We start from the raw sequence: 14,141 nt of genomic DNA on the forward strand, positions 1-14,141 counted from the left end.
CTCCCTATATCTGCTTAGAGATGCTTGTGCGTCACGGTAAATAATAGCGGGAGATGACCTGCAGAAACACAGTGAAATGGCTGCGGCGGAATTATCGTCCTCTCGTCCGAAAGTGTCCAGGGTCTAGGAGCATGTCACCCTCGACACCCAGAAACAGATTACCTGCAAGTTTTATAAAGCCGACCTCTGTTAAAACTGAACATTTAGTCCAGGTCATAAAAGATACCTGGACCATACCTCTTCAAAAATGATCAGTTGAGTCAAATTGAATAAATGATGATAGAATAAATGTACACTAATATGAAATACAATATTACCTTTAACGTGTTTGTACATGTTTCTCTATGAGCTCCAACTGCACTATTGACTGTATTTTCTGTTTGTAACTCTCTGCTTCTTTCAGAATTAAGAGTCTTTAAGGGTGCTGTTTTGGCATCAAATAAAAACTGCTATCTGTATGGTTTTAATGCCCCCGTTTCCAGATCAGTGACTTCAATCAGAGGAGAACGGTCCGGAGCTCAGCCAGCACAGAGCAGGACCGGAGCAAAGACAGTGGAACGACGAGTGAGCCTGAGCAGGAGCTGGAGGTGAGTGACTGTCACACTCATTCAGAGTACCCTCAGAACTTAAAGCCTCTGTGCAGATACTCACCTCTCAGTTGGCCACAAAGAAAAAAACCAGAGAGATGGTTTGTGACTTTCAAGCAGCTGTTATAAAGGACAGCCTGGTCTTACCTGGAAACCCCGAACAACAAACAGCCCAGACACAGTCCACAGAAACTCAGAGCAGGCTCTTAAAAACACAAAACATGTTCAACATACAGAAACCTTAAAAAAAGAGTAGGAAGTAGGATGCATGTGACATGGATGGCCAGTTTCCAAAAGAAATACCTTGACATCAGTACTGTGCCTGAGGCCCAGACTGCAGGGTGAACGGGCCACCGTGGTTGTAGACAGGACCGCTGCTCCAGCATTCATCCATTAGGCCCCAGAAGCTGCGTAGACATAGGCAGGATACCTTATAGAGGATGAGAGTCCACTGGAAAGACACTGACCCCCACATCAGTGTGGCAGTGTGTGTATGGCAGAGAAGCAGAACTCAGACATGCTGTATGTGTGAATGGGCCAATATGGCTTGTATTGTAAAAGTGCTGAGAGTGTTCAGTTAAAAAAAAAATCTAGCTTATCTTCAATCAGTCGGTCAGTTTATCTTCATCCAGTGTAAATGTCAGCCTAAGTTTAAGATGAGACGGGCAGAGTGCACTGAAGACAAGTTACCTTCAGTTCTTTGGCAGAAGTAGTCATTGGACTGAAATCTGAAACAACTTTACTCCTGATACTCCACAAAGGAAATACTGAAAATGTCAAACATCAGCACAATTATTCATGCAAAGGCTGAGATAAAATAACTACCAAGAAGATTAGAAAACTGTTACATATCTTGTTAAAGAAATAAAGAAATCGTTCTGCAATCCAAGACACCAAGAGAGACGTATTCACAAGTACAACCCAAATAAGTACCAAATATAAAGGACTTTTACACCTTCCTACACAGAACTGCACGTACATACAAGGTGAGTCACATCTCAGTATTTGGCAGACCAGTGAATGAACTGGAATCATCAGGAACTATTCTAACATTTGAACACAGCTCCTATTTCAGTTTTTAAGCCTGACAAGCACCCGACCCTCACATCCAGCCAGATGTTCTTCACTTCACGCTGGGCAAACCATTCAGAAAGGGCAGCCGTCATTCAGAAAAACACCAGGAAGACATGTATAAACTGGAGAAATGCATCAAGATGCATGGAACCAGATCTCACTTAGCAGATCTGAATGCAAATAATCACATGGCCTTCGTCACACAGTCAGCTGTGAGCTGAGCAACAAACAGGAGACTGGCGGTTCCTGTAAAATCACTGATACTTTCATCAACTGAGCTGCATCATGCACACATCTCAGCTCAGTTCTGTAACAGAGGTGTTATGAGAGAAGTAAAGGAGCATCTGACAGGTGATCTTACAGAGCTCAGTCTACAGCTCATCAGTCAACACAACTCTTCTGTGTACACCAGTTCTGTGAATAAATGGGAGCACAAGTGACATACTATTGGAAAGCTGAGACTTTTGTGCTTTGATGGATGCCAATCATTAGACAGTCCACTCATCTGTATATCCCCAGCCAAAGCTCCCTGTACCGGATCCAGTTCAGTAAAGCTTTTAGCCAAAAAGGAAAAGTTTCCTCAATGAATTCCCACAGATTACAGTTGTATCATTTCCAAAGAGCTGGCACCTCTTTCTAATCTTTCACATATTGCCTCTTGTAAATTCAGTCGGAGATTAAACCAACCATCTGAGCTTTTGTCTGACTTCTCACTAAGACTACAGGAGCTTCCTTGTTGTGTCCGCATACTACAACAGAACATGTATGGTTTCTCCTGCCGTGTCAACGTGGAGCTACCTGTACTCTTTAAACTCCTCCATAATTGAATATGAGCAGTTATGTGTTTCCTCCTGAAACATAAGACAGACCTGCACCTCAGATTTAAACACGCTAACCGCCCTGTCTGGAAAAAGATCAACATGATTACTAAGAATGTTAAATACCTCCTTTTCTCAGCCAGTCAATTAAAGAATACAGCTGTTTCAAAACCTGTTCAGAGCATACGCTTAGCCATTCCTTTACATATGCAACAGCATCTTTATGAATGCCTCATATGTCCAAACTACAGTTAATTATTCATGATTTAAAATGATAAGCACATACACACCGCAGCACACGGCTGTCTGCCACCCAGCTCGTTCAGTCATTGTGGGACAGCATCACACACACTTTCCTCATGGTGGTAGCATCTCAGCCCCTCCAGCTGAGTGTGAGCTGCGGGACCTCACCAGCTGACTAATAATGGTCACTGACACATCTTCAGAAAAACAGTCCCCTATGCTGTAAAGATGCAAAACACATCTTCTGACATCTGATGTCTGTGTTCTTGGACAGGTGTTGGTCAGTTTGGAGGAGGGTCTGGGTGTGTCTTTGGTAAACAAGGTTCCTGAGGAGCTTGTTTTCACTACGCTGTCTGGTGTTGATGTTCACTTCACTCGCACTGCAGCCAACGAAGTGTTGGAGCTGAGCATTCAGAACATCCAGGTAAGCTCAGTCACGTTAATTTTTCTGACATATCTCCACAAAATCATTTCTAGAGTCTTCACATGAACACACAGCAGATGGCAGAGATGCACTTATACACTGGCGCTGGCATGTGCCAAACATAATGATTAAAGAGAACAACTTCAGTTTTGTCTGAATTTAAAAGCAGACAGTTCTGAGTCCTCCAGGTCTTTATGTCTTTAAGACAGGCTTGTAGTCTGACCAACCTTTTGGTTTCATCTGGTTTCATAGATAAGTACAGCTGAGTATCATCACCATAGCAATGGAAATTTATGCCATGCTGTCTAATAATGTTACCTTATGGAAGCATGTATAAAGTAAAAAGAATTGGTCCAAGCACAGAACCCTGAGGAACTCCATGACTTACTCTGGTGTGTGAGGAAGATTCTTCATTTACAAGAACAAACTTGTAACAAAACAAGACTTGCGTGGCGTGAGCGTGGACGGTCAAGTGAGGATTCTGCAATGAGAGAGACTGCAGCTGAGACTGAACCTGGAACCTAAATGCTGTGGGGAGGTGATTGGTGATGATGTGCAGCTGTGGAACAGAAAACGGGTGACAGCAATAATCAAAACATAAACCGTGACAAAAATGAGATCTAGTACTTTGCCAGCTTTATGGGTCGGAGGACTGCTGAGCAGTTGTAGCTCAAACGAGTGCATTAGTGTCAGAAAATCTGAAGAGTTAGTGCTGTCAAGGTGGATGTTCATGTCACCAAGGACAATTATGGGACAGTCATGCTCCGTGATAGAAGAGAGCAAGGTGTCTGGTTCATCTAGAAAGTCACCGAGTTGTCCTGGTGGGCGATAAACGACAATCATATAGATTTGGACCGGTGCAGTTACCAGGATGGCGTGGTATTCAAAGGTATTGTATTTAGCATCAGGTAGCAGTTGGGTGTATTTGGTGGTGGAACAGGCCTGTCCAGGGTGTACCCTGCCTCTTGTCCAATGATACCTGGGATAGGCTCCAGAGCTCTCATCGGTAAAGAAAGAAGCTTTTGTCCCAATGACCCCATCTTCACGGTCAAACAGAGCCACGTGATGCTTTGGATCTGTTTTTTCAGGCTGTGGGCCAGGGAACCTGATGACTCAGAACTACAGTAAGCTTGGGGGTGAATACATGGGAGAGTCTGCAGAAAGATGAGGCTTTGGGCTGCATCAGAAGTTTCACAACTTCCCACAAAAAATGCTCAACAGAAAACTACATGAACATGTTTCTGCCAGAGTCCGGAGCTGAATCCATCCAACGTCTGAGGAGGACAGAGTGATAAATAGGCCTCTGGACTTTCTTCTGCTGATTATACACATCAATGTCGTCCTCAGCCTAAACTGGGGTGTAAATTGTGGATCTGTGCTGATTATCAGGTGGACAACCAACTGCTGGGTACCACCCAACCTGTGATGCTGTGTGTGACTCCCAACTCTGGTGACAGCAGTGTAAACGACAGCGGTCCGGCCCTGCAGGTCAACTCGGTCAAAGTGCCCAGCAGCCTCATGCTCACAGACCTCTTCAAGGTGAGCTTCCATGCATACAACAAAAGGTCTGAGTGGAGTGTCCTCAGAGAGGACTAATGATGTAAGCATGATGTGTTCACAGCACCTCATGGTGACGGCCCGACGCTTCACTGTCATCATCGAGGAGAAACTGCTGCTTAAACTGCTCAGCTTCTTTGGCTATGGAGAAGCAGAGGCCGGTGGGTCTGAAGTCCTCTTAAGATTTGTGTGCTACTATGAATAAGCAGTCATGTGTGTGTGTGCGCCCAGAAGTAAGGTAAGAAATGCTTGTTGTCTTGAACACAGAGCTGGAGAAGCTGGATGAAAGCCTACACGAGAGGCCCAGTGAGGAAACGGGACCTCCCAAACGTTACTACTTTGAGAACTTGAAGATCAGCCTCCCTCAGGTCAAACTCAGTGTCTTCACCTCTCACAAGCTGCCACCAGACCTCAAGGTACCCTCATGTCATGTATTGTCACTCAGATGATGCAGCGACATCAGCTTTGATAGAGAGCAAAATGTTACATGGACCTTTGACTTAAAGAAATGTTTGTAGTTAACACGAGTGAACAGATGCAGGTTGTGGTTGGTCCTGTTTTCTTATTTGTATGTCATATGGATGCTTATTTCTCACTGCAGGCTCTGAAAGGCACTCTTGGTTTCCCTCTGGTTCGCTTTGAAGATGCTGTCATCAACATGTACCCGTTCACCAGAGTGCACCCCTACGAGACCCAGGAGATCATCATCAATGACATCCTTAAGCACTTCAGAGAGGTCAGGGGACACACACAGCTCCTGTTTGGAGCTGCTACTGTGATGAGATTCCCTTTACACTTTTACATTAATAATGAGTCTGAAGCGGTGGACAAAAAAATAAAGCGCTGTTATACATATGTACATTTATATGTGTATGTATATATTTATAGGATACATTAGAGTTGTCACGATACCAAAATAAGTAACCACGATACTATACCAGACAAAGTATCACGGTTCCAGGTATTATCGCGATACTGCAGCCTTTTTTTATTATTATTTTTATGAACTGCAAGTTAGAAATACTTATTAAAAATACCTATATTGTTATGTGCATGATAAACATAATACTAATATAAATAATCGACTTAGGATAACAAATCCACTGTCCTTTTAAAAAAAATCTCTTTGACAATAATGCTTCTTCTCCAACATAAAACAGAGGACAAAATACAATAAACAGGAACTGATTCCCTGTGAAAACCATATTTTTATGCATTTGCAAGGTGCTTTAACAACGTTTAACTCTTCATTCTTCAGCCTGTACACGGAGCATATAGCCTAATATTAGCCAATGAGAAAATAAACGGGGCATACTAACCTGGTATTCAACATATAAATCTGGGCGACGACACTGCAGGTGTTTTACGAGGTTGGATGTGTTCCCTCTTTGGCTCCTATAGCTGGTGGCAGCGTCTGCGCAGTGGACGGCCATCATCTATTGCTTTACCGTCTGTGCCTTGTTTAAACCCAGAATAGTTCCAAATGTGGCTTTTGGAGTTTGGTTTCTAGCACGCTGCGGCAGACTCCGGCCCGCTGCTTCTGCCACGGTGTGTGTGTGTGTTGTCTGGTGTTTGTGACCGCTGTGTGCGCGTCTGGGCGAGACAGAACTTTAGTTTTGAAGCAAATTTCTATCGAAGCGGAGCTGTCTACATGGAGTTCGTTCGAGCCGTCAGAAACACACAAACAGCCAATCAGCTAACAGATGGGCGGACCCAGCGTGCGGAAACAGCCTATCATATCCCGGAGGCCACCAGTAACAGGCAAACAGCCAATCATTCAGCAGCTGAGTAGTTCGGTTGCAGTGGTTGCTGTGTGGGTTTGTCTACAAGAGAGCAGCATGTGGTGAGAAGCCGGGAGGAGAGTCTAGGCGGCCGCTGTGTAGTGGTAATCCACAGTAGTACCGTCGTATAGAATTTCTAGTATAGCAGGACCCGTTAGGATTTGGCACCATGAGGTACCGTGCAACTCTAGGATACACACACATGCATACATACATAGTGTTCAAGTGATGTGTCTGGAGGACGGAGCTTGCACAGGAGCAGCAGTTGGATTTTGATGTGGAAAAGCAGATTTCCTTGTTAAGTTATATTTTAGCTTTCATTTGTTTCATGTGTCTTGTGTTGGCTGTTTTCTGTCTGTAGGAGCTCATGAGCCAGGCAGCTCAGATCCTTGGCTCTGTGGACTTCCTGGGGAACCCCATGGGCCTCCTCAATGATGTCACTGAGGGCATGTCTGAGCTCATCAAGTATGGCAATGTGGGTGGTCTCATCCGCAATGTAACCCACGGTGTGTCCAACTCTGCAGCCAAGGTATGTAACTGATCGTACCCGACTCTTCCCCCTCTGTATTCTAGGTAATACGTCCACCCCTGAGTTTTTACCTGCAAAGAAGAGTACCAGAAACATGTTGTACACGGCACCATTGTCTGTTAGTTTGCAGGCACTTTATCGGACGGGCTGGGGAAGACCATGGACAACCGGCACCAGAGTGAACGGGAGTACATCAGATACCATGGAGCCACCAGTGGAGAGCACCTGGTAGCAGGGATTCACGGACTGGCTCATGGTATGATGTGGCAGCATTTCTGTGCCTGTTGTTTCTTTGTGAAGTGCTGAGAGGTGGGGAAGGAAGGTTGGTGTTGAAACAAATGATACAGTGGAAAGAAATGAGCAGCTCAACTCAGTCTGATGGCAGGTGGATTACTGTGTACTGCTGCAGCATGCTCCAGTGCTCCAGTGCTTTCTCTCTGCCATGTGTTAGAAGCACACACACACACACACACAGCATGCAGCTTGTTGACAGTAGGAACAGAGAGGCCATTCACTGAGCCACAGCCAATGTTCATGCTGACAGATACTCATCTATAGACCTTTCACACCTGCCTTTTCATGCTGGGACTGATGCGCTTTCGTTGCACATCAGGTCATGTGTGACAGTACAGAGGTGGAAGAGGGGGTCGAAGTCAATCCACCTCTGTTACGCCTCCAAGCCAGCAAAGGAGGAAGTAACAGAGGTAAAAAGATCCCGCCTCCTGTGTGCTTTCACACAGCAAGGCAGCATCGTAGAACGTGCCATCGTCAGTAAGCTGATTCCACGGTGCTGGCTTGATGTGTGAAAGCACACATTGATGCAGGACTGAGATCCCTCTGTTTAGCCGCGGTCTTGATAAGATACAACGCATGTGTGAAAGAGGCTATTGTCTCAGCAGTCTGTGTTGGTGACTGTGGCTATCCCTGTTCCCATCTGTTGCCATGGCTACAGGGCACCTTACATATGGATGCGTTCAAAAGCACAGAAATCAGTTAGATTATATTACACAGGTGTAAGAGTAAAGTCTAACAGAAAAGGCTCCGGAGAGTGTGCTGCTGCCCATGTGTGACTGATGTGATATGCTGGGTTGATACTGGGAGAATGTGATGATTTTTATTTCACTGCTAATGGATTAGAGCAAACACAATAAAACACTTCCGACAGTGTTTTCAGAAACATTAAAGCTACAGCTTATCTTTTCCAACACTGACTGATGATGGTAAAGAAGGATTTCTTCCAGTTTGTCCTTTTTCAAATCATATAGACTATTGATTACACAAAACTGTGCGTTTACGGTCCTTACCAGAGGCATCCCTCTGTGTTACTGCTGTGAATATTTGGCAGATCGTAATGCACACAGTGTGCACATATGAGGATCACAGTGGGAAGATGGAGTGAGGATGAATTAGGGATGAGCGTGTTGTCTCACATTACAAACTGAAGTCTGCTTTGTTATGAATACTTTGAATGATTTAAGAAATGTATCAAACAACAAAACAGTGGAAAGATTGAGTAGGTCATGGTGCGATTATTTATTTAGCACATTTATAACAACCCCAGTTGCCCAAAGTGCCCCCAAAGAAATGGGTCTTCAGTAGTAACTTAAAATCTGAGTGTGTGAGCAGCTCTGATGAGAAGGGACGAGAAACCTCACGCCTGGTTTGCAGCCTGAATACAAAGTTCTGAAGAGCTGGACTGATGATTTGAGCATGTTGGTGTAGCATCTGTGCCACAGAGCCATGACATTTAAAGCTTTAAAAACTATTCATAAAACCTTTTGCTGTACCACGAGATCTCGCGAAATTAAACTCGACGATAATTGTTTTCGCGTTAAAAATCTGTCTCACGAGATTTGTGAGCTATCCAAACTTCTATTTGTGACCTGTGGGGGCAGTAATGCGCCTTTGCCATGTCAAGCCTGCCAGAACCTAAAGGAGAAGGAAAAGAAGAAGAGGAGGAGCAGCAGCAGCAAGCAGCCAGAATGACGTAGGAAAATACCGGTATTACCCCTGAAGACGCCCCCGCCACTTTCAAATCGTTTGTTTGGCAGCATTTTGGCGGAAATGATAAACGGCAGCAGAGCGACCGATAAGACACGGACGATATGCAGGCACTGTATGAAAATAATGCCGTACACCGCGGGGATTTAGTTTCACTTTGTGGAAGAAGAAGTTTATCAAAAGCTCATGCTTACATCCTGCATGGAAAGAGTTATAATAAAACATCTCAAAGTGCATGTGCAGCTGGGTTAAATAAAAGTCTGTTGGTCCAGTCATATTTTGTCATGGTAGTTTTCTTAAAATCTCCTCTCGTCTCGTCTCGTGAGCTCAGCGTATCGTCACACCCCTACTGGATCCTGAAAGCCTTTCTTTTCCCAGGATCATTTAAACTCCTCTTCCGCTTGTCTCTTCTTCACCTCCCCTGCTCTCATCTCAGGTGAGAGATGAGGAGAAATGAGAACTGAATAGAAGGTGTCAGCTTGTTTAGGGTAACCCTAACCCTACCCCTAACCTAACCCTAACCCTGTTAACATTTAGCAGCAGGAACACACTGCATGAAAAGCTTGACTCCTCAGTTTGCATTGCTCTTATTACAGCTCTCTTCTCTTATCTTCCCTCTGTCCTCTAGGTATCATTGGAGGCATGACGAGCATCATAACTTCCACAGTGGAGGGGGTGAAGACGGAGGGAGGAGTCAGTGGTTTCTTCTCCGGCTTGGGCAAAGGTCTCGTTGGCACTGTGACCAAACCAGTTGCTGGAGCTCTGGATTTTGCTTCAGAGACGGCCCAGACAGTCCGGGACATGGCTAGTCTTAGTAATCACAGGTGGGCTGAGTCTATTACCTGCATGTCACAGAGATGTGCCTGATTGTACAGCTAAAGTGTGCTGCAGCACTATCTCCAGGGTGGGGGCTGTTACTGTTGTATTTCTGTGTTGCTCAGACTCGGTGTGCAGCGTGTCAGGAAGCCTCGCTGCTGTAAAGGGCCTCAGGGCCTTCTGCCTCGGTACTCAGCCATGCAGGCAGACGGTCAGGAGCAGCTCTTCCGCCTCACTGACAATATACACTCTGAGCTGTGAGTCTCCCCGTTCGTTACCTTTTAAATACATTATGTGCACCCTCACAATCATTTTGACATCTGTTCTCCACTGCAGCTTCATCGCTGTGGAGCCAATCGACAGCTACTGTGTCCTCATCTCCTCCAAGGTGGTCTACTTCCTGAAACCGGGGGACTATGTGGACCGTGAGGGCATCTTCCTGGAGGTTAAGTACGATGATCTGTACCACTGTCTGGTGTCTAAGGATCATGGGAAGGTGTATGTCCAACTGACCAAAAAGGCGGAGAGCACCAGCAGTGGGGTGGCTATTCCTGGCCCCTCCCACCAGAAACCCATGGTGAGCTGTCATTGATGTCTCTGGATTGTGCAGCAGGAGCTCATGTGGTGTGTGTGATAAAGTGAAAGGGCTGGAATAGACAACTCTAGAGTAAAAAAAGGTTTTTCATTTTGTACAATTAAAGGTTACAAAGTAAATATGTGAACGATTGTGTGGTCCGCAGAGGGTTATCAGTGTGTGGGAAACGCTGATCCCTGTTGTTTCTGCTGAACAGCAGAAATACCTGCCACTTAGTACAAACTGTCAGCTGTGAAGCATTCACCTCCACAATCAGGCCTTTTTTAACTTCCTTTTGCCAGCAGTTTCAGTTCCAGGTCTGCCACAGGATTCAGATTCACTCTGAGTTCCTCTTGTTAGCTGAGCAGTGAGATGTTTCAACTCCAAGTCTGTCTGAAGGTGAAACTCAGCTCCATCTGGCTGCTGGCTGGGCGTCTCTGTGCATGAGGTGGACAGCTTTGAGTGGTTCTAACTGACTTCTACAGGATTCTGACAGGTTTCTTATGAAATCTGCTTCATGTGGTCATGTGGAAGGTTTATTATGGCCCACGTTCACATCCACCTTTTTTTTTTTTAGCATTTCCTGTGCAACAGTTCCACCTTTACATCAGACTCAGAGCATTTCCTGTGCAACAGTTCCACCTTTACATCAGACTCAGAGCATTTCCTGTGCAACAGTTCCACCTTTACATCAGACTCAGAGCATTTCCTGTGCAACAGTTCCACCTTTACATCAGACTCAGAGCATTTCCTGTTGCATACACTAGTGTAACTGACCACAGTCACAGTAACTGACTGTGGTCAGTTACACTAGAAAAGTGCTAAAAAGTAGTCCATTTACCATTTTACATTATCCTCAGACATCCAGAAAGAAACAGCAGATGGTGAGCTGCTGATTGTCTGTGCTCTGAAACACCTGCTCTCCTATATATATGACCCATAACTGGGAACCAACTTCTCTTATAAAGAATACACACACACTCAAATGTATCCGTTCACTAATTCTCTGCTTCAGTTCCTGAATGTCTTGTTTCAGTGGAACACTGCTCATCGGTGTGTCCTGGTCCCAAAGCACCTGATGTGAATCTTGTTAATCCAAACTATATCTGAGCCCACATTCCTTCGTTTCTAGCTGCCTCACTTGCCTCATTTCAGTTCATTTCAAGGTTGCAGGAGGCATGTCCTGATCTTCTGATCCAGGGGTGTGGATGATGCCTCTGCAGCAGCCTCACTACACAAACTGTACGTGTAGTTATTTAAGAACAACAGCCTGTGTGAGGCTGTGATCGGCTGATACAGTGACCATCGCAATTGACCTCATTTTCTGTAGACTGATGTTGTATTTTGGACCTGCCCCAATCTGGCTCTGAAAGTTTAGAGGGAAAGAAATGAAAGGGTCTGCATTTGTCTCCTTGGAACTGTGCTTCTGCTTTACAGTCACTTCTTATTCTGTTGCTGCACTGTTTTTCACATACAGGTGACACCACCATTCTGATTGGTGGGGGGCTGCTGACTTCTGGGATGGGGAAAGTGGGGCTTCTGTACATGTGAATGATCTGTCCAACCCTCAGTGGTTTAACTGTGCAACACATTTCCTCCACAGGTCCATGTGAAGAGTGAGAGCCTCGCCATCAAAATCTCTCAAGAAATCAACTATGCTAAGAGTCTGTATTACGAGCAGCAGCTCATGCTGCCTTCCAGTGAGAACGAGGACTGTTTACTGCTCGAATCCTGATCAGGACTTTTTCAAATGGAGTCGGTCTGAGAAGACTGCAGGCCTCGGCATTTGAATGGATTTAACAAGATGCTGCAAAGGGAGTACACACTTGTGACCAGATGTTGAACTAAGCACATTCAGCACACTGATCCTCTGACGGCATCAGGCGCTCGCTCACATCATTTGTGAATAGACAGAAATGTAAATAGAGCTGCTTAGCAGAACTATAATTTTGTGTATATACTGTTAATGATTACCAATGAAAGCTGATAATGTGAACTCTAACAAACTGCCTTTACATCTCTGTTTTGTGTGTCAGAGACTATGAAAGAGGGGGGGAATGAGTTGCACTGACAGAGAGAGGGGAGGGCCAGCACCCCCCTGCTTCTCTCACACACACACACACACACACACACACACACACACACACACTGAGGAGCTGCCTGCCACCATCTGCTCTGCCTTTTACACAGACAGGTCTGTCTCATGTCTCTACTTGTATTTAATAAGGTTTTTTAATGAACCCAGTTTTGTCTGTAAACCACATGTTGAAGAGTGTCTCACTACTGTCAGAGCATTGGTTCTGGTCCAATCGAAGCCGTGTCTGATAAGGTGGTGACTCCATCTGGATCAAATAAAGCACCAGACTGCAGCACTCACTGTGTGGCACCTGTTATTTGCAGATTTCACCTGGACACCATAATTCTTTTGTTCCACAGGTCGGGTCTGAAGTTCACCTTTAGTTCAGATTTTCTGCTAAATCTTTTTGTTTACGACACATATTTAATTTGCTCTTGTACAGTGAATATGACTTGAAAGTGTAGTCGGTTAGAATTGAAGATTAAAATCCAAACTTGAGGAGGGCTTCAGGAATGACCTCTTGTTCAGGAACTCGAATGTAATGGGACAAAAAGGCTGTTTGACAGACCTGCAACATCATTCTGTGGACGCGTGAACCCAAGAATGGTGTGAGAAAAATCTGGAGAAGGTTTGGAAAGATTCAGTGTTTCCTGATGTAACTGACAACAGAAGCAGCTGGATAAGCTCTGTAACGTCTTCATACATTATTTCACTGCTTTAGATTAATGATAAAATGATTAATTTCCAAAGCTACATTATCACGTTGAATTTCTAATTTAAAAATATTCAGACATTGAATGTTACAGTGTGACCTGTCCTGTAGACAGCCTCAGTGGTGTGGATAAACTCCCTGCTTACTGCTGTGAACAGTGAGGACCTAGAATCTACCTGATGGCCAGCAGAGGGCGACAGCGGGTGGAAGGATAAGTTCCACCCCTGACTCTGTATTACATTAAAACACTGCCCATTGTTAATCAAGCCTGTTTCTCTTTTCTTCTTCTTTATTCTTGTTGTGAGAATGCAATAAAGCAACCTAACTAGTCCTGCATACTTTCAGTGATTACTACAATTTTGGTATCAAAACGTTCAGCTCGAGATTTTTGGTGTTTCTAACTTTTATACTTTTTAAAATATTTAACATTTTATTCAAATTTCAGCTTTCTCCTCTTTTCAACCTAGCTACTTCCACATACTTTAAGCTGTGGGGCCGCCATTTTGGACCGATCACCTGCTCTACTCAGTGTAGCGCTGAATACAAAACTGATTTTCTGGTTTCTTTCTGCAAACATCATACATGTAGGCATGATACCGGACACATGATTCAGCGTATTTGAATTTTTATAGTAGGCTTAACAGTAATAGAATTTTCTGGAATGTGATATATGTTATGTATAATAGGTAGGCTAGTTTGCAAAAGACAAGATATATAATATAATAATATGCACACACGCACACATATATATAAAAACACTAACATATGATAGAGAAGCAGATTGTATTTTAATCATTTAAAAAATGAGGAAATAATATATTATACATGTTTATATGTTTATGTTTCTGTATTTATCAGACGCTTTTATCCAAAGCGACTTACAAATGAAGATATAACAGCTATATAAAAAGCTAACAATAAACTACATAGAAGAAACCCACGAGTCTG

The 14,141-nt window shown here is 44.3% G+C and overlaps 1 protein-coding gene across 7 annotated transcripts in view; it reads left to right on the forward strand.

Moving 5' to 3' along the window:
• The window catches only part of vps13d (vacuolar protein sorting 13 homolog D), a 73,826-nt gene extending 61,053 nt beyond the window's left edge, over nt 1–12,773 (forward strand). For all 7 annotated transcript variants that reach the window (XM_072366704.1, XM_072366703.1, XM_072366705.1 and 4 more), the window contains 12 exons: nt 483–587; nt 2,997–3,146; nt 4,536–4,685; nt 4,768–4,864; nt 4,971–5,119; nt 5,305–5,439; nt 6,846–7,013; nt 7,137–7,269; nt 9,643–9,838; nt 9,956–10,087; nt 10,167–10,407; nt 12,008–12,773. In XM_072366704.1, the coding sequence (XP_072222805.1) occupies nt 483–587; nt 2,997–3,146; nt 4,536–4,685; nt 4,768–4,864; nt 4,971–5,119; nt 5,305–5,439; nt 6,846–7,013; nt 7,137–7,269; nt 9,643–9,838; nt 9,956–10,087; nt 10,167–10,407; nt 12,008–12,139 (1,788 nt within the window). In that variant the 3' untranslated portion in view covers nt 12,140–12,773. The remainder of the gene's footprint in view (nt 1–482; nt 588–2,996; nt 3,147–4,535; nt 4,686–4,767; nt 4,865–4,970; nt 5,120–5,304; nt 5,440–6,845; nt 7,014–7,136; nt 7,270–9,642; nt 9,839–9,955; nt 10,088–10,166; nt 10,408–12,007) is intronic.
• Nucleotides 12,774–14,141: the final 1,368 nt, after the last annotated feature.

This window comes from Leuresthes tenuis, unplaced genomic scaffold (genome assembly GCF_036924035.1).
Source record: "Leuresthes tenuis unplaced genomic scaffold, fLeuTen1.0.hap1 SCAF_16, whole genome shotgun sequence".
Lineage (NCBI taxonomy): Eukaryota > Metazoa > Chordata > Actinopteri > Atheriniformes > Atherinopsidae > Leuresthes > Leuresthes tenuis.